Raw genomic sequence first — 18,503 nt, forward strand, 5'->3', positions numbered from 1 at the left:
GAGGAGTCAGGGAGTCATGTGGAGGAGTCAGGGAGTCATGTGGAGGAGTCAGGGAGTCATGTGGAGGAGTTAGGGAGTCATGTGGAGGAGTTAGGGAGTCAGGTGGAGGATTTAGGGATTTTTGCGGAGGATTTAGTGAGTCGTGAGGAGGAGTTAAGGAGTCATTTTGAGGATTTAGGGAGTTAAGGAGTTATTTGGAGGAGTTAGGGAGTTGTGAGGAGGAGTTAGGGAGTCAGGAGGAGTTAAGGATTCACGAGGAGTCGGGAGGCGTCAGGGAGTCATGTAGAGGAGTTAGGGAGTGTCAGTGTGAGGGTCACATGACGTGGAGAGGAGGTTGAAAAGTCTGAGGAGTTTATTTAACATTTTATGCTCCTTGACTGAGCCGTCAAAAGTCAAATGTTTTAACCCTGTTGTCAACTGAGTCTAATTCAGAGCTCCTCACACTTGGAATCAAGTCAGACCTTTATAATATACAGTATACATTAGAACTGGTGGTCCCTAGTATGCAACATGCGTAGGGGTTGTAAAACACTGGTGTTGGTCAGGTATGTTGTAGTGCAGGGGTCTCAAACTCAACATACCTGGAGGCCGCTGGAGGTAGTCTGGGTCAGGCTGGGCCACATCAAGTATTCCACAAAAGAAAGTAGCACAACTGAACTGACTCAATCTAAGTTAATGATCGGGCTATAATTAGATAACATTGGCTATGTAATCGCTGACAACAGGGGACATTTCATAGTGGTTGGTGGAAACCGGGACATTTTTGCGCCCTTTGGCTTTTGTCGGGATTCAGGACACGCAACTCAAAATCGGGACTGTCCCGGCAAAGCTGGGACATCTGGTCACCCTATCACAAGTGCTAAAAAAGCGTGGCAAGCGTCTCAGCAAAAATGTGCGTTTGACAACAACGCGCGGGCCGCACTGACACTAAACTTTGATGTCAAGTAGGGGGCCACAAAATATCATCCCGCGGGCCTCAATTGGCCCCCGGGCCGTGAGTTTGAGACCCCTGTTGTAGTGGAACAGCCTTGGCAACCTCCTAGCTGGCTCAGGACGCTGGGTTCCAGACAGTCAGGGCATTTAGTGAAGAGTCGGACAGCGGCTGGTAAGAGGAAGGTGATCACCTTGGTATCAGTATTATGTAGCATCAGTTTTGAGAGCAGCACCCTCTTCCAGGCGACTATATCGCCTAGATGAAAATATGGAATCATACTGTTACGACCCGGCTCGTTTTAAGAGCCGCAACACGTGATTGGGATGATAAATTAAATGGATAGGTGACAATGGACAGATTCGGGTCAAAATCGGGGGTTTAATCAACTGAAAAGAGTGCACATGCACACAGAATTATAACAAAAGAAAGCTACACAAGGTTAACAAAAACACTGGCTGAAACCACTCAATCGCAGCCAGGCAATACAACGATATCAAAACTCTAATTCCCTAAGCAACCACAAAAGGTAGGCACCAATAAAGAGGCGGACTGCTCACTGGTTCACAGCCGCCCCGAACTGTGGACACACATGCTATTTATGTGCAGCTGGCTTGATTGGAGACTCCCGTTGGTAGCTTTGATGGGGTCCAGGAAGTAGGGAGGGGACCAATCATCGAAAGGGAATCACCCAGCTGGATTTGCATACAGAATCATTCAACATCAAATGCACATTAGACGGCAGCCGTAACAATACTTAAAGTAAATATTTCATTAAAGAAACTAAGTTCATGTTTTTTTTTACAACCAGTTTTTTTTAATCATTTCTTTTTTTTTTACATGCGAAACTTATGACATAGGTTTTAATAATTGAGTCCCATATTTCACTCCATACTAATTGCCCATAAATACTTAAATTCATTGTTGTCACAAAAGTGCACACCAACCATACCAGACTTTAAATATTCTTAAAATATATTCACCCCAACATTGGTTATGGTCTGCTATCTTCCACAAAAGCTTCAGTCACCAACATCATTAATAACATGTTGAATAACATGCAATGTTAATAAATGTAAGTGTGAATATTATTTATCCAAGATATGGCAATAGTTATCAATAAAATAATTAAAATGCAAGGATTCTTTCTACACATTTATTGCACAAAATATGTTGCAGGGGAATGCTTAGAAGTTAAAGAGAGCCTTATGCAGAAACGGTTCTCAGACTACTAATTTGTGAGCATAAACATTTATCTAATATTCTCAATATAATCTGACAATGTACTTTGACAGAAATCAGTGTAGCTAATTTCACAATGATGACGTCCCAGCCTGTTCCTTTGGCCAGAGAACCGGAGTGTGATGCATATTATTTCAGCTGCAGCACTACCTGCAAAGGCGAAGAGTGTAATATCAGCAGTGTCTATGGACGTTTAAAGCAGAAATCTCAAAACCCCCCTCTGCCATCTAGTGGGTAAAGGCGTTACAGAAATACACAGCAGATGTTTTTATGGCATAATATGGCTCAAACTTGTACAACATATCTCTGAGAAAATGTCAAAATGTGTTGCTGTGTGGAACTGCACGCATGCCAGTGACGAGCACAGACATTGCTGAATCTTGATTTTCTACATGATATAGCAGAAGAGCTATGGTGTTCATCCTGTTTAGACATATTTCACAGTATTGAATTTGGTGCTGTCCAACCAGTTAACAATTTTCTATCTCCCAATGGCGACAATCAAAAGCAGAGCAGAGGTAACATTTAAGATAATATTGAAGTGAATATTCAAGGTCATTCTAAAGAAGGATCTTTGCTTGAATTTTCTATTTTGAGTTAGGGAGTCATGTGGAGGAGTGAGGGAATCATATATTTGAAGGAATCAAAAGCATGATACGTGACAATCAGGCCCACACACACACACACACACACACACACACACACACACACACACACACACACACACACACACACACACACACACACACACACACACACACACACACACACACACACACACACACACACACACACACACACACTAAAACAGAGGCAACAAGGAGACACACACTACCTTGTTGGCAGCTTCTAGGGAGCTGATTAGTGTGTTCAACTCCTCCCTGCCCATCTCTATGGCAACGGACCGGAGTGCTCCCTCCTCTCGCACATACAGGCTGAGATTGAGAAGCGGCGTCTGGAGTGATGAAATCTTATCACTGGACAAGGCTAACTGCAGAGGATAACACAAAGACAACACAACACAAAGCTGGGAGTCAGAGATGGAGAATTCTTCAATTAATTTCCTGCCCTTTCTCTCACTTACTTCTCAGAAACATTTCAGAATGAAATAAATACTAAAACAATTATAATGTATATAAACTAAACAAAAGCCTTCACAAGGTTGTTGAATGTAACACACCAGTGCATGAGCAGTAGACATTGACAGCGGTACTCGAACAATGCTTATGTTAGAAGAGTGGACGGTGAAATGATAGGCAGGAGGAGAGCTACGGTCAGATCCAGTTTGCGTGTGCTCTGTGTGTAGGTGAATATCAGATCTCTAGAAGCTGTGCCCCAACATTACTGTTTGTAGGGGTAATATCAGATCTCTAGGATCTAGAGCAGGGGTAGGCAATTAAAATCCTAATGGGTCCAGTTTCAAAAAAAAATCCTCAAGCTTGGGTCCGTCCGGGGGTCTATCACACATTTTTTATGACCGTTGTTTTCACTGATATAGGACTGCATGTGTTTTATGTCCCAACAGTCAAGGTGTGCATTATGATTCAGAGGCATATTTAGCCAATATAAGTACCGTATTGGTCCGAATATAACGACCCTGATTATAAGACGACCCCCCGTTTTTCAACACAACATTTAGAAAAAAAGATTTGCAGAACAAAGAACAGTGAATTAAACACTTGTTATATTAATGACAATAATAATAATGCCAGTAAAGGCCACGGCACTTTCAAGGCAAAATATGTACAGTATGATTCAAAATTAATATCAAGCAATAATCAAGCAACATTGGGAACATTTTTAAATGACATAGAAAAATACAGGCCACATATTTAACTAAACTTAACTAAAATTCGCCAAACTTCTCCTCCGATCTCTCTCTATCGCTCACACACGTCCTCTGCCCCGCTGTGTTTGCTCTCGCTGTCATCGCTCCCCAGCTGCTCCGCTTCCACCGGCTCCACCCAAAGCGCGTTTTCTCTGACGTATTCAAAAACTCTCCGGTCAACCTCACTGAAACGGCCACTTTGAGGACCACGGTAGGATTTGCGCTGACTGTTGACGTCTTTGAGACGTTATTTTGGTGCTCGCCATCTTCTTACGTTACTCTCCGTGACCCCAAACTTCTTGGCAGCTTAGCAGTTGTTACTTGACTCTGCCTTATTGACGACCATTATTTTAAAATTGGCATCATAGCTCCTCCGCTGTTGTTGATTGACCTGACCCACTTTTGAGCCACTTGTCTCTAATGGTCAGCCTGTCTTTAAACAGCGGTAACGGTCTGGTTGTTAAGGACGCTGGACTACTTCTTCCCGGAACCAATTTCTGGCGCAACCTGCGGCCGCGAATGTGTATTGACATTTAAAGGGAGAGGCGAAGAAGAGAAACTGCGCTCTGAATACTAGACCCCGAATATAAGACGACCCAACTTTTTCAGACCTATTTCGAGGGGGAAAAAGGCCGTCTTATATTCGGACCAATACGGTATATATATTTAAAAAAAATCGCATTATTAATATTATTGTTGCAATTGTGTCTCGGTCCGGAGAGGACGTCAGTTGGGTCCGGACCCGGACCGCGGTCCGCCTATTGCCGACCCCCGATCTAGAGGTTTCTGATGGAGCAGAACGTCCACCGATTAATGGATCGGTGATTAATTCGTTAATCAACCAGTCACGAGTGAGTTTCTAAACCAGTCAGCCGTCTCTTTTCCATGGACAGCCTGTATCACCGTTCTCCATATGCCTGCTGCTCATCAAAACTTTGCTCTACGCTCCATATGAGTAGTTAACGTTATGGAAATGATTTGGATTGTGATGTTAAGGATAGGATAATAATGTTGAACGGAAGAACATGCTGCTGTGATATTGTCAGACAGACATGCTTTAAAAAAAGATTGAGCTATTTGATCAGAGACATTACTATTCAATGTTTTACATTTCCTTTTTCAAATCAAATGTACACTGATTTTATAAATGTTTATCCATGTAACTTTAACTGTATTGCTTTAAATTGACGTTATTCTCCCCATCTGCTCCAGCCGCCCCCTGGCGATCGGATATTAGCAATCTAGAATAACCACGATTGGACAATATGATAATGGACACGACTGGGAGCCTTGTCTCCCAGAAAGGGCTTGGACAAGCTGACTGGAATATAAGACACAAACAACAGAGACAGATAGTGGGGCTTGTTTCTGAGTGTGAACACATCAGACTGTAAAAAATATATGAAAATATAATTCAGCATTAAAAGTAGGGTATTATGTAAGGGACGATCCTGTCTTTTGTTGGATCTTTATTAAGTAAAAATTAGGATCGAATGCAAATAAATTGTGGCTGTAGCCAATTGATAAGATATTTTCATTAACAAAAATATCTAGGTTACATAAAAATAGATGTATTAATTATTATAATTAAGACATACACAATCATGCCCCAGACCGAGTGTGAAGCGGCTGGGATGAGGATCAGCACCGCTAAATCTGAGGCCATGACTCTTAGCAGGAAACCGATGGATTGCTTACTCCGGGTAGGAAATGAGTCCTTAGCCCAAGTGAAGGAGTTCAAGTACCTCGGGGTCTGTTTCGCGAGTGAGGGTACTATGGAACGTGAGATTGGCCGGAGAATCGGAGCAGCGGGGGCGGTATTGCGTTCGCTTTACCGCACCGTTGTAACGAAAAGAGAGCTGAGCCGCAAGGCAAAGCTCTCGATCTACCGGTCGATCTTCGTTCCTATCCTCACCTATGGTCATGAGGGCTGGGTGATGACCGAAAGGACGAGATCGCGGGTACAAGCGGCCGAGATGAGTTTTCTCAGAAGGGTGGTTGGCGTCTCCCTTAGGGATAGGGTGAGAAGCTCAGCCATCCGTGAGGAACTCGGATTAGAGCCGCTGCTCCTTTACTTAGAAAGGAGTCAGCTGAGGTGGTTCGGGCATCTGGTAAGGATGCCCACTGGGCGCCTTCCTTGGGAGGTGTTTCAGGCACGTCCAGTGGGGAGGAGACCTCGGGGAAGACCCAGGACTAGGTGGAGAGATTATATCTCAACACTGGCCTGGGAACGCCTCGGGATCCCCCCGTCAGAGTTGGTCAATGTGGCCCGGGAAAGGGAAGTCTGGGGCCCCCTGCTTGAGCTGCTCCCCCCGCGACCCGACCCCGGATAAGCGGAAGAAAATGAGATGAGACAATCATGCCCAATAATATGTAGCGAAATGCTTACATTGCCTTTTATAATCTTTATTTGTTTAGCACTTAACAATGTGCTTAACAAGAGCAGCAAAACAAGTCATAAAATCATCGGATTTAAAAAAAGAAAACCAAGCCATGTTTTGTGAAGTAATGGCGGTAGGGAACATATCCCATAAAGACACCACTCTGGGAGATCAAACCATTCAGAACCAATAACATTTGTCCCTTGTTCTGCCTCTCCTGCCTTGAAAACTCTGCCAATAATGTGGCCACATAATGCCGCGTTTCCACTGCAGGGTGCGGAACGGATCGGATCGCAAAGGTGCGGTAGGGAGGGGGCGGTATAGCCCAGCTCAGTTCCGAGGTCGCGTTTCCACTGCCGACAGTACCCTTTGTGGTAGGCCGGATGTCGATCGCCGCGGCAGCTACATAAACATCGTAAAAAACGTCTTCCTCCCCAAGAATGCAGACGAACGTCTGCATTCTTAAAGTTAATTGTAAAGAATAATACCTCAAGGCTACTGTTCGTTTGTTTTTATTAGGGCCCGACCGATTTATCGGCCTGCCGATTTAATCGGCCGATTATAGCCTTTTTGAAAATAATCGGCATCGGCCAAAAAGACGCAGATTACAACCGATTTTTTTTTTATTTTATTTATTTTATTTTTTATTTTTTATGTTATTGCGATTAGTATCCTGCAGATTGCGCTCCTACTCGCCTTGCTAACTAACAACTTTAGCTGGAGTAAAAAAGAGGAGATTGAATTTTACCATACAACATGAAAGCACGCTCGCTCAGGCAGCTGCGCGCTCACCTCACCAATGTACACAAGACGCGTTGTTTGAGCATGTTGTGCCTGTTTTTCTTTAGGTCCCAGGCCATGTTAATTTGTTATACTGTAGACTCTAACGGTGAGACCATACTGCTCAGCACGCACGTGTTAGTCACTGCTCACGAGCGCAGCACATTGGGAGTTAGTTATTTATTTTACATTTTACATTACACTAATTTTTTACTGTAAATGTATTCTAAAACACTCAAAGGTTCTGCATTCAATTCACATATTCGTCAAAAGTGTTGAAAGTATATTTAAGGTATCAAAAACTACGTTTTATATATATATATATATTTTTTTTTTTTTTTTTTTTTTTAAATCGGCCGATTAAATCGTAATCGTAATTTTTCTCTGAAAATAATCGGCATCGGCATCGGCACTCAAAAATCAATATCGGTCGGGCCCTAGTTTTTATCCCCGCGTCACCCGGAAGTGACGATTCTGTCGACCAATCAACGGAGGGGGGGTGTAGCTAGAATTTCACGGGACCCTTTCAGGCGTCTCGTCTCGTTTGCGGTACCCCAGAACGGGGCCGGAACGGGTACGGCAAAGTCCAGGTCACGCCCACTTTTGGCGGTGGAAACGCGACCCGACCCGCACCTTTGCGATCCGATCCGTTCCGCACCCTGCAGTGGAAACGCGCCATAAAACTCTGGTCTTTGAGTGGGCATTTTGGAAAGTACTTGTATGTTAATTTCCCAGGCGATGCCATGCTGAATTAGCCTGGTCCTACCAGACTCGTACTTCATTTCATTTGCACAGAGAGTCTGGACCTACTCAATTGACAAACTAACTCACTTGAAGGGTGTCTGTTGAAGTTTAAAACTATTGGATCTGCCCAGTGCCACTCCGTATCTACCATCACCAATCGCTAACGTTATGCTGGGAATCACGTTGCGCGCTGGCTAAAACAAACCAAACACTGTGCGTGAAGATGTCCGTCAACGAGAGCTGACTTTAACGTCATTGTTCTCAGCCACTCCTTCTGTTCGCCGATTGGACGCAGAAAATTCGGACGGAGAAAACCCATTAACATACCGCAGACCCCCAAATTAAAATTGAGGGGAAGTACTTAGGCGGGTGGAGCCAGGCTAATGCTGATTGCGTTTGGCAGAAAACATTTTGAGAATCTATTTTGATAAAAGGTCGGTTTGACATGGTATGTTGTACGTCCTGGCACTTAAAGGTAGTACTTAGCATTGTGTAGCATCTTGTCCTAGCTATCTTTGTTGTATGCAGGAATGCGATTGTTAGTGCTTGGCACTTGGTTCTATGAACATCCTTACTGTACCGACAGAGATATATTGTTGCTTCTCCTTCTTCTGACAAAAGTATTCATTGTAAGTCGCCCCGGGGAAAAGCGCTTGCTCAATGCCCTAAATGTCAAGTAAAAGTAGCAATTCCAACGGTTTCATCCCCCCCCGACTGGTGTTGTCCATAACCTCATGAAGGATCCCGATGGACAGAAGGGCCTGAAGATGGAAACAGCTTCACTGAGCGCAGCAGGGAGAATGAGGCCTTCCTAAAGCAGCAGGGAAAGAGGTTGGGTGGTGAGGTACCTTTAACTGCCAGTCAAAGTCCTGCAGATTGGCGCTGGACATCAGGTGGGTCCTCTGGAGCAGAGCCTTTCGGAGCTCCTCTCGCCGGGCCTCCAGCACACTCAGGACAGCCTCACCGTAGCCAGGGCCCACGTCGCTCAGCCCCGCCAACACCTACACCATGAAGGTGAAAGGGGTCGGGTTACTGCTGGTTTATGGCTCTCCATGAAGCCTCACAGCGGGATGGTAAGAAACACTCCTCTATAGCCTGATTCATTATCCCACCATACTGAACATCTGATAGAACAGGACACACTGGCAAGAACAAATATCTCAGATTGTATGGATTGAAACTGATTTTCATGAAGGTAACAACATTTCATCACAGAGGTTAAATGTAATCCCTCAGAATGTGTCAAACTAGAAGTACACAACTGGAACCTTCCAAACGTCCAAATATCACCCCATTTCAAATGGCTACTGCACTTAAATAACTGCATGGTTACTTCACCTGTTCATCAGAGGACCCGTCCCCCACCATCTTCAGGAGGAGAGACGTCAGGCAGTCCTTCAGGTCCAGCCACTCCACCAGGCTCCAGGTATCACTGTAGTCCACCAGGCTCGGAGGTTCACCCCTGCAGATCTCGTCCACCACTCTGTGACAGAGCTGGATCAGGGAGAGCCCTTCATTGTATGTCATTGTTTCATATTTAACACGGCACACTCCATCGTTCAACAAAAGCGATTTAGATCGGATGTCAAACGGTCCATTGACATCACAGTGGAGCAGTGCTCACACATTTACAATAATCAGTTTCAGTGGGAGAATTTGTTATTGCTTTATTTTGTTATTTCGTTACGAATACCTTGCAAGAAGCTATAAAGCAACAGACAACAAAGAACAAAATAGTGTGCTGCTTGATTAACCAGTATGTTGTAAGTGAATAAACAACCCGGTGCTCATTTTGACCAAACACCTCATACAACCCTACATTTACTTTAACGCTGCTTTCTATCTTTATTTTCTGACGCGTTCAACTGAAGAACATTCATATCATCAGTCACAATTATATGGCAAAACGATATAAATCTGCCTCCATGCTTGAATCTTATGCATTGGCTCCTGGAGCTATAGGCACGCACAGCCATGTGCTTTTGACTCCATGTTTTATTGTTTAAAGGGGACCTATTATGCTTTTTCGACTTTAATGACCTCTAAACGTTGTTATAATGATTGATAGTCATGTTTAACCATACACAAAAAAGGGAGTACGTCGAAATGCATGTAGGTCATTATTTGACACTTTAGTATGGTTAAACATGACTATCAATCATTATAACAACGTTTATAGGTCATAAAAGTCAAAAATGCATAATAGGTCCCCTTTAACAGTCGTGCTATGCCATTAATTCGATTCCATTAACTTTAATAAATGGAATACCCCCCTCAGAGCCTCCCTGTTGTACCAGATAACGTCATCTTACTTTTTTCACCATATTAATATTTATTATTTATAGATTTATTTAGGACATGATAACAGGATTTTTAGAGTATAATTCCTTCAGCATAATGCCCTATATAGATGAAGACATATCGATATGTCTCAAGCGTTGACAGTTGATCAAACACATCGATCATTGATCCCTTCAGAACCAAAAGGCACGTCGACACAAAGAGAACGACCCGGGCTGTCCGTAAAGGTTCAACATCGGTGAGTTTATCGTCATTGAAAACAATCAGATTCAATTTATATTTTGATACTAAGTCCAAGTCCAAATTAAAACGACTTAATTGTAATACTTATATAATGCACTGCATTGAGGGAATGGCGTCTGTTGGTTGTGTCATAATTGTCGCTAAAACTATCATAATCACGGATACATAACAACTTATAATATAATAATAATACTCACACGGTGACATTCTGCGGTCGGAACCTTCTTCAGGGACAGCATGGTTTCCTTTAGGTCCGCCTTCGGTCATGTGACTGCGATCACACGTGACTGTGATCAGGTGACTGTGACCATGTGACAGCACGGGTTCCTGGTGACCGTACGATGGATTATGGTACAACGATAAGGTTTAAGAAACAAGATGAATTAACCATTTAGGGCGGAGGCTGACTGATATATATATATATAGTATATAGTATATACACATTCACGATGAGAGTAGAGTCTGGTCTGTACATCCAGAGTTGTGCACTAGTTTTATTTTAGAGCTAGTATTATATTTTATATTTTCTTTATATTATATTTTAGTGCTAGTTGGAACACTAAGTGGTCATTTGGGACACTTATAAATGTGATGGTATGATGAGCGCAGACAGGTCATTGGGATGAAGGAGTGAAAGTGAGAGCACTCCGCTTTGTTTGCAATGGGTGTTGGTCCCTGTGTACAGTAGAAACACTAGGGCTGTACACTAGATCCTAGTTCTCTAAGTAGCCTACCGTATGGACATTTAACGTGTTAAAAACAACTAAGAAACTCTCACAGATGAATCCACGTCCTCGCACACCGAGCACGGTGAGTTCTGTTTCAGTGTTTTTGCTTTTTGTCCGACACATGAGGATGACAAAGTGCCGTCCTATTTTTTTTGCATAGACTTGGCCTTTAACACTGGTGAATGAATGACCGTACAAGTTATGACTTTACTTAATACTAATATTACTTGAATGCACATGAAAGACGGCATAGTTGATTTATGAAGTATGAAGCATTAACTATAAATGAATAACGTCGAGAACTACCATAAGTATCCATAATATAAACTATAGTATTCTCAACCCTCAATGTTATAGACGTATTCCCTAATATGGATTTAGGCGGAAATGGGTGTGGCCATCAAAAGGCGGTAGGCCTACCTATTATCAGGTAACCGGTCGTTTTCTGCCATGGTCGGAATTGTGGCATTCATTCTTATCTACTGCAGGCATACCTTCATATCTACTGCAGGCATACCTTCATATCTACTGCAGGCATACCTTCCTATATACTTCAGGCATACCTTCGTATGAACTATGTGAGTCATCATTATATTATACCTCCACATGGACACTACCAGAGGGATAAGGTTTTCCTCCCAGAGCAGAGACATTGTTAGATGTTGTCATTGACGTCGATGTTGGATATCTCCCTCGTATGTGCAAAAAATTGGCCAACTAATTTGCATAGCCAGAAAGGCACATATATATAGGGATGCAAGTGCAACCATCTAATATTTAGTATTGTTGATGAATTCGTTTTTTAAATAGTATTTTGTGGATTTAATATGGCGCCATCTAAGATAAATTTCATAAAATAAACACATACACCAAATATACACATTTCTGAAGACATGACAAATTCAAATACAGTCAGGTTAGAGTCAAAGACAGACTGTTTCAGGGGGGTCGACTATGTGAGGGGATAATGTTTAGAACGCCGGTCATTATCGGGGAAAAAAGCCGCAACAGGGCGAACCGGACACCGACCCGAATTGGAGGTGTCTTGCTTTGCCCTGAAGGTGCTTATTTTCGATAATGACCGGCGACGTTCTATAGACCTACCTCATCCCGCATATTACACTGCTAATTGCCAAAACCAAAAAATAACTTCATACGGTGTGTCTTTTTACGATTTAATTGTAACCCAGCATTCGTAGTGTTGATCAGCAGAGAAATAGTCCGCCAAAGACGTTGTCGTCGCTTAGCAACCGAGTATGCTGGGGTTGATAAGTTACCGGACTATTTGCGGAGTGCTACGAAAGACGGCAAAGAAATCCACTTTCGTCGACAGCGGTCATTATATGCTTAGCAACGGTGAATTATCAAAAAAATTATTCACCGCTGGAAGTTGTGAAGGCCCATGCAAGTGAAAGGAGCGTTCCACAGCATTGAGAAGAGCCGTGTAATACACTAAGTAATACGACTCCTCAAAGGCTTGCTTATAAAGCTGAAGTAGGCTAATAGCTTTTATCTTCATACCATGAGGTTATAGGTTTTGTGACCTTATGTTTGTAGTAACTTGGCTTGAATATTTGTTTCTATTTGTGTACTTCTTTTTCTATCTGGCTAGGCTAATACATTTGTCACATGACTCGTATAGAATACATTTCTTATAAGATAATTTATTATCATTTTTTATCTTGAAAGTATTTCATTATTTTGGATATGTGCATCATGTACACATTCAATCAGCAGCGAATTACCCCACTGTTGTCTGTGGGTGTGTTCGAAACCGCGTACTTGCTTACTACTCCTACTAACTATGACGTCAAATTGAGTAAGCGAGAACTTAGTAAGCGAGTTTAGGTAAGCGAGTAGTAATCGAATGTCTTCTACTTCCGGAAAGATTTTGAGTAAGCATCGCTAGCTTACTAGACGTACTAAACTGCCCCAGAATGCACTGCGTCTATTCAAAAGAACAGTGGAAGCAATGGCGCTAAACGGGGAGCCGCAGCAGCAGTGCTTTTAATAATTGTTTAACAATTGTTTTAACATATCACCGCAAATCCTTAGGTTGAAGGTGTACTGTGACGTTAAATGTGACGTTTATATATTTATTTATAATGTTTATTAACGGCGCCCGGTCGGTAGGTTATTGACACGTCATTTGTTTCACGTCATCTGAGGTGGTTAAGTAAGGACGGTCTTCTGAACGTCGATTACTCAAATGGATTACTCAATCATTATTTAAGGATTCGAGAAGTAAGCCAAATATTTAGTAGGTAGTAAGCAGTAAGCAAGTAGGCGGTTTCGAACACACCCTGTGTGTCCTGTTTTCATAGGATGACAGCCATGTGAAATCCCCTTAGCCATCCATCACTGAGAGGGGGGGGGGAAGTGGAGCAGCGGCCACGCCCCACGGTAACGCCTGGTGGGGATATCCCCACTGAAGTGAAGAGGCTCATCATGGAGCGCCTCCATTGGCTCGGGCAGCGCTGTCAGCAGATGGTGGATCAGGGCGGAGCTCGCGGCTGGTACTCAGCCCCTGATGGGCCGCTTGGGGCGGGCGGCTGCCCCGCGACGTGCAGGCTGAGTGGGAAGCGGAGAACGGTGATCGCCCGGCGCGGGCCCTACCAGGCCGAATACCGGGCCATATCCAGGGAGTACCAGGGCAACGCCATCCGCACCACCAAGTACAGCCTGCTGACCTTCATCCCCATCAACCTCTTCCAGCAATTTCGCAGGTTATCCATTTATAAAATTTTAGTTGAAGCCTGAAAAGTCTACTCTACATTGTATAAAGAAATTGCTTTTTGAGACACTTAAGTAAATAAAACACCGGCAATACAATATAGGAGTGAAATACTGGACCATAAAATCTATATGAAAATCTATAAAAAGTCAAACGCTAAGGGTGCACTCACACTAGGCCATCTGGCCGTGGCCGTGGCCGTTTTCACACCCAACCGTGCTCAAATCTGCCAGTGTGAGTGTGGCCAGTCTGGCCAGGCCAGGCCAATTTGGCCACTTGGGAGAGGTGTGCTGCTACGGTACGGGCCGCTACGTTTTAGATGCTAATGAGCCGACACGCGCACAAGCACGGCTATATGTGAAAATTGAGAAACGGCAATCTCATACAATCTTTTTCAAGCCACTGATTGTTTATATGTAGGGTACAGCTGGCTTGCCGTGTGAATACGCAAGGGCCTACGCCGATCGGGGGGCCTATCATGAGCTGCAGAAAAAAGTTACACATCTTCATTGTAAGATCCCCTCTCAGGGGGCCTACGAAACCTCTCAGGCCCAGGGCCCAATGGCAGGTTAAGGCAGGCCTGTGAATACGCATAACTTTTCATTTATATTCATTCAAAATATTAATATAGCCTACTATTTTAAAACTAAAGAAGCTGGTGTTTTGTTTGATATAATTTGTTTGTATTGTTCAGTAGTTATATGCCTACATGAGGCTGTAGCACAGTTAACAGACGAGCTGAGCTGGTGACGTCATCGAGTCCGCTGCTGTTCCAATTGCAGGTGCGTAGTCCCGTCCTCGGAAGTGTGTACTTGAAGTCCGGACTTGCCAAGTACGAACTTCCAAGTCCGCGAGTACGTAGTACGCGTACTAGGAATTGAGAAACAGCTTTTATTATGGTCCATGCAGCGGACGCTTGGTGATGACGTGTTACGACGTGATGACGTATTTACAAGAGCCTACCGTGGCCAGGCCACAGTTGCGACGGCCAACGGCCACGGCCAGATGGCTTGTGTGCAGGCCAGAGAACAATTGGGCCATTTGAGCACAGTTAGGTGTGAAAACGGCCGACGGCCAGGGCCAGATGGCCTAGTGTGAGTGCACCCTTAGTGTTTGACTTTTTATAGATTTTCATATCACGGCTACGCAACCTGAGCTGGATGACGTATAGTCCATGCGACGACCATGGACATAATAATATCTTTCCCATTAAACGGTAAACATGGCGTCATGCGATGTTTACGCTTGTCAGCAGTGCGAGTGGTCTCTATCTGAGAACGGCTCCAAATAAGCAACAGACTCAGCAAAGTGTTCTCTGTGTTCTCTGTGTTGTTGTCCATTGTTGTTAAAAGTCTGACTGGCGGCAGACTTTATTATGGTCCATGCAGCGGACGCTTGGTGATGACGTGTTACTTACGACGGGATGACGTATGTACAAGAGCCTACCATGGCCAGGCCACAGTTGCGACGGCCAACGGCCACGGCCAGATGGTCTAGTGTGAGTGCACTCGCACTCACACTAGGCAGAGTTCCCCTGTACCTTACTCAAGCATGATTCCCGAAGTAAATTGCCAGCTTGAGCTAGAACCCCAATTTACCCTCCCGGACCCTGCACACATTGGCGGTTTATTGGGTTTCATTCTGTTGAAAATGCGACGGCTCCGCTGAATCTCTTTATTCTACTAAAGAGGTCAGGCATGCAGGGTTTGCAATTACCAGCTAGCTTTAGTTTAAAGTGAGCGTCAATGTGACAGAATGTCTTACCTTAACCCTGTACATTACACCTTCGATTCTTTGCTTTTGTACATTGAAACTCAAGAAGGATATGTTACCTTCAATGAATCAATGTTCTTCTCCTATGCAGGGTGGCAAACCTGTACTTCCTGTTTCTGGTGCTGCTGAACTGGGTGCCGGCGGTGGAGGCCTTCCAAAAGGAGATCACCATGGTGCCTCTGCTGGTGGTCCTCATTGCCATCGCCTTCAAAGACGCTCTGGAGGACTACCGGCGCTACCTGTTCGACAAGACTGTCAACCACAGCCTGGTGCGCGTCTACTGCAGGTGATGGAGGACGACTGATAGACTGGTTGATGTTCTATTTTCATTTATAAAAGGAAAAAAAATCTACATGACTCAATTTATAGAACTAGATAAAGAATATGTTAGCGTTTATTAACCAAAGGGGCTGTCCAGTCCAAAGGCAAGAATCAGAACCACACTGAAACATATATAAGTCCATCCCGCATTTTCGGTTAAGAATATGTTTTTTTATAAATCCTGACAAATAAAGGAAATCATTAAACGTGTTGGTTTTTTTCATTATTTTTCATTTATAAATATGCTGCACTAATTTTGTTATTTTTTTTATCGCTGAGCACTACACAAAGATTGCGTTTAGAGGTTTTGATCCTCAATGTTTGACCGGTCTAACCTAAAAGAGGCCAATCCCTCTCTTAACCCTCACAAATGCCACGTTGGATGTCCTCATGTGTTCAGGTAAATACAATGACGTGATGTGCTTTACCTCCACATATTGTTGGACTGATGCGGCTCTTCTCTGTATTCTTGGCATAGTAAGCAGAAAGCCTACATTGACCAACACTGGCAGGATGTCCGGGTGGGAGACTTTATTCGCCTGTCCTGCAACGAGATCATTCCAGCCGATGTGTTGCTGCTGTACTCGTCGGACCCGCGAGGCATCTGTTACATCGAGACGGCAAACCTCGACGGGGAGACCAACCTCAAACAGAGACGGGTAGTCTCAGACCTCCCCCTGCAGGTAGGGTGCATCTGGAGCAGCGTGTTACCATACCATACCAGTGTTAGTTCCACTGGTATCAGTCCACAGTTCATCATAAAGCGTTTGATAATCTTTGTCTACATACTCTTCACTGGGACTCCCTCTGCGAACATATCCCTCATCTCCCAATATTCTCCGATATAATTGTCTGTCATCATGCTCAGATATGCTTTGAATACCATCTGCAGACAATGTATTGATGGTCAATATGTCCTTTATCAATGGTTACCCGCTTGATTACTTAGCCAGTAGAGTCAATATATTCCTAAAGTTTAAATCATGTTGAAGGAATAAAAGGAAATCAATAAACTGAAATGACTTGTCCAATGTTATGCAGGGCTCCAGACTAACTTTTTCCTTGGGTGCACTGGTGCACCTACATTTTTAATTTGGGTGCACCAGCACGTATTTATGGTGCACCCAAGTTGTGAGATGTTGAGAGGGGGGGGGCGTTGGACCGTGCCTGCCTTGCGCTAAGTTGTTGACGGGGGGGGTGACAGCGTCTGGGCCCCCGGGCAGCTGCACGTCGATTATTTACGCCACTGATAATAATATTTTGACCATTAAATAAATGCCTTCAGTAAGACCTGGGGGGTATACCACGAACCTCGCTGAACATACCCAGGCTTTTTTGGGAAAATCTGGCTCGACAGAGCCGCAACTCGCAATCAGATTTAAATGGTACCACGACGCTCACTTTAGAGTAAATTAATTGAACCAGGTTTTCAGCTTTAGGTTCAATGTGCATTCATATAAAAGGGGCGTTTCTCGCGTCATTTGACTCACCCTTATGCAAAATATATCGCGCGAGAGCGGTGTATTTCATCCAAGGCGAGCAGTGTATTATTATGAACTCCTACGAGGAATTCAAAGTTCAAATGACAGCCAAGGGGAACACGGTTGCCCATAATATGGCTAGGGTGGCGTGCTGGCAAAAAATAGCCGACCGGGTTAATTCGTAAGTGATAAGATTCTGCATATTGTCTAAAAAATATTATGTATCATCATCCCTTTTACCCCCATATATGTGGGGCCCCATGTTTGCTCCTACGAACATGGGGCCAAGTCAAAAATAAATATAAAAATATTATTCAATGTGGTAAGTTGTGAGCACCCATTTGAATAATTTCAGGTGAATCTAGCCTATGATTTCTTTTTCCGACTATGGAGGTGATTTTTCTTAACAATTCTCACAGCTATAATATGAATTTGTAGAATAAAAAATGCCTCGGCCTAATTGTGTCACTGACATAGCGGTTATATAAAGGATAATGGACAACACGGTTGTCAATGACTATAGGTTAATGTACGTTGAACGTGCGGGGCCACCTTCGAACTTGAAACACAGACACACTGCGCAACACTAGCCGCGTTTACATGGCACATCTGATCCGCATAGATTTCTATGCGGAATAGATCTGTTCCTAAAATGTGATCCCCTACTGTATACATGGCAGTAACATAAGTGTCCGTTATGTCTCTCGCCTGACACATCTCTGGACCGGTGGCGACATAATGGACGTCTTATCACTATTTGGCATTGTGAATTTGATTTTAATGAAAGCACAGCAGGAGAGAGCTTTCTCTGCCTGCTCCTTCAATTAAGAAGGAGGACAGCATGTCCGATCTTTATATTTACCTCCGCCTCCGCCGCAAACAAGAGGAATTTGAATGCGAGTCCGCAGCCAAGACTGGTGGGAGAGAGTGGTCTCTCTAAGTTAAGAAGTATTTTAACGTTCTGCCTGCAAAAGTACTAGTAGTAGCCTACTCATTTACAGTTATTTCGGACGCGT

The 18,503-nt window shown here is 43.8% G+C and overlaps 2 protein-coding genes across 3 annotated transcripts in view; one reads left to right on the top strand and one right to left on the bottom strand.

Moving 5' to 3' along the window:
• Nucleotides 1-1,292: 1,292 nt before the first annotated feature.
• On the bottom strand, nt 1,293-10,798 carry commd8 (COMM domain containing 8). Its single transcript, XM_060051186.1, has 5 exons — nt 10,648-10,798; nt 9,245-9,400; nt 8,755-8,907; nt 3,009-3,164; nt 1,293-2,323 (listed from the first exon to the last, which is right to left on the bottom strand). The coding sequence occupies exons 1-5, from the start codon at nt 10,687-10,689 to the stop codon at nt 2,303-2,305; spliced, it is 528 nt and encodes a 175-aa protein (XP_059907169.1). The 5' UTR covers nt 10,690-10,798; the 3' UTR covers nt 1,293-2,302.
• A 138-nt stretch (nt 10,799-10,936) lies between these two features.
• atp10d (ATPase phospholipid transporting 10D) overlaps nt 10,937-18,503 on the top strand; it is a 56,823-nt gene continuing 49,256 nt past the window's right edge. Inside the window, exons 1-4 of one of the 2 annotated variants that reach the window (XM_060051132.1) lie at nt 10,937-11,260; nt 13,503-13,904; nt 15,777-15,971; nt 16,485-16,689. In XM_060051132.1, the coding sequence (XP_059907115.1) occupies nt 13,627-13,904; nt 15,777-15,971; nt 16,485-16,689 (678 nt within the window). In that variant the 5' untranslated portion in view covers nt 10,937-11,260; nt 13,503-13,626. The remainder of the gene's footprint in view (nt 11,261-13,502; nt 13,905-15,776; nt 15,972-16,484; nt 16,690-18,503) is intronic. The other variant, XM_060051133.1, reaches the window with a different exon arrangement.

The sequence above is a fragment of the Gadus macrocephalus genome, chromosome 5 (genome assembly GCF_031168955.1).
Source record: "Gadus macrocephalus chromosome 5, ASM3116895v1".
Classification (NCBI taxonomy): Eukaryota; Metazoa; Chordata; class Actinopteri; order Gadiformes; family Gadidae; genus Gadus; species Gadus macrocephalus.

Coding starts and splice junctions, on each gene's coding strand:
- commd8 (XM_060051186.1), bottom strand. CDS start 10,689: ATGCTGTCCCTGAAGAAGGTTCCGACCGCAGAATGTCACCGT. Junction 8,908..9,244: donor ACGGGTCCTCTGATGAACAG/GTGAAGTAACCA, acceptor TTCATGGTGTAG/GTGTTGGCGGGGCTGAGCGA. Junction 3,165..8,754: donor ACTTTGACTGGCAGTTAAAG/GTACCTCACCAC, acceptor TATCCTCTGCAG/TTAGCCTTGTCCAGTGATAA.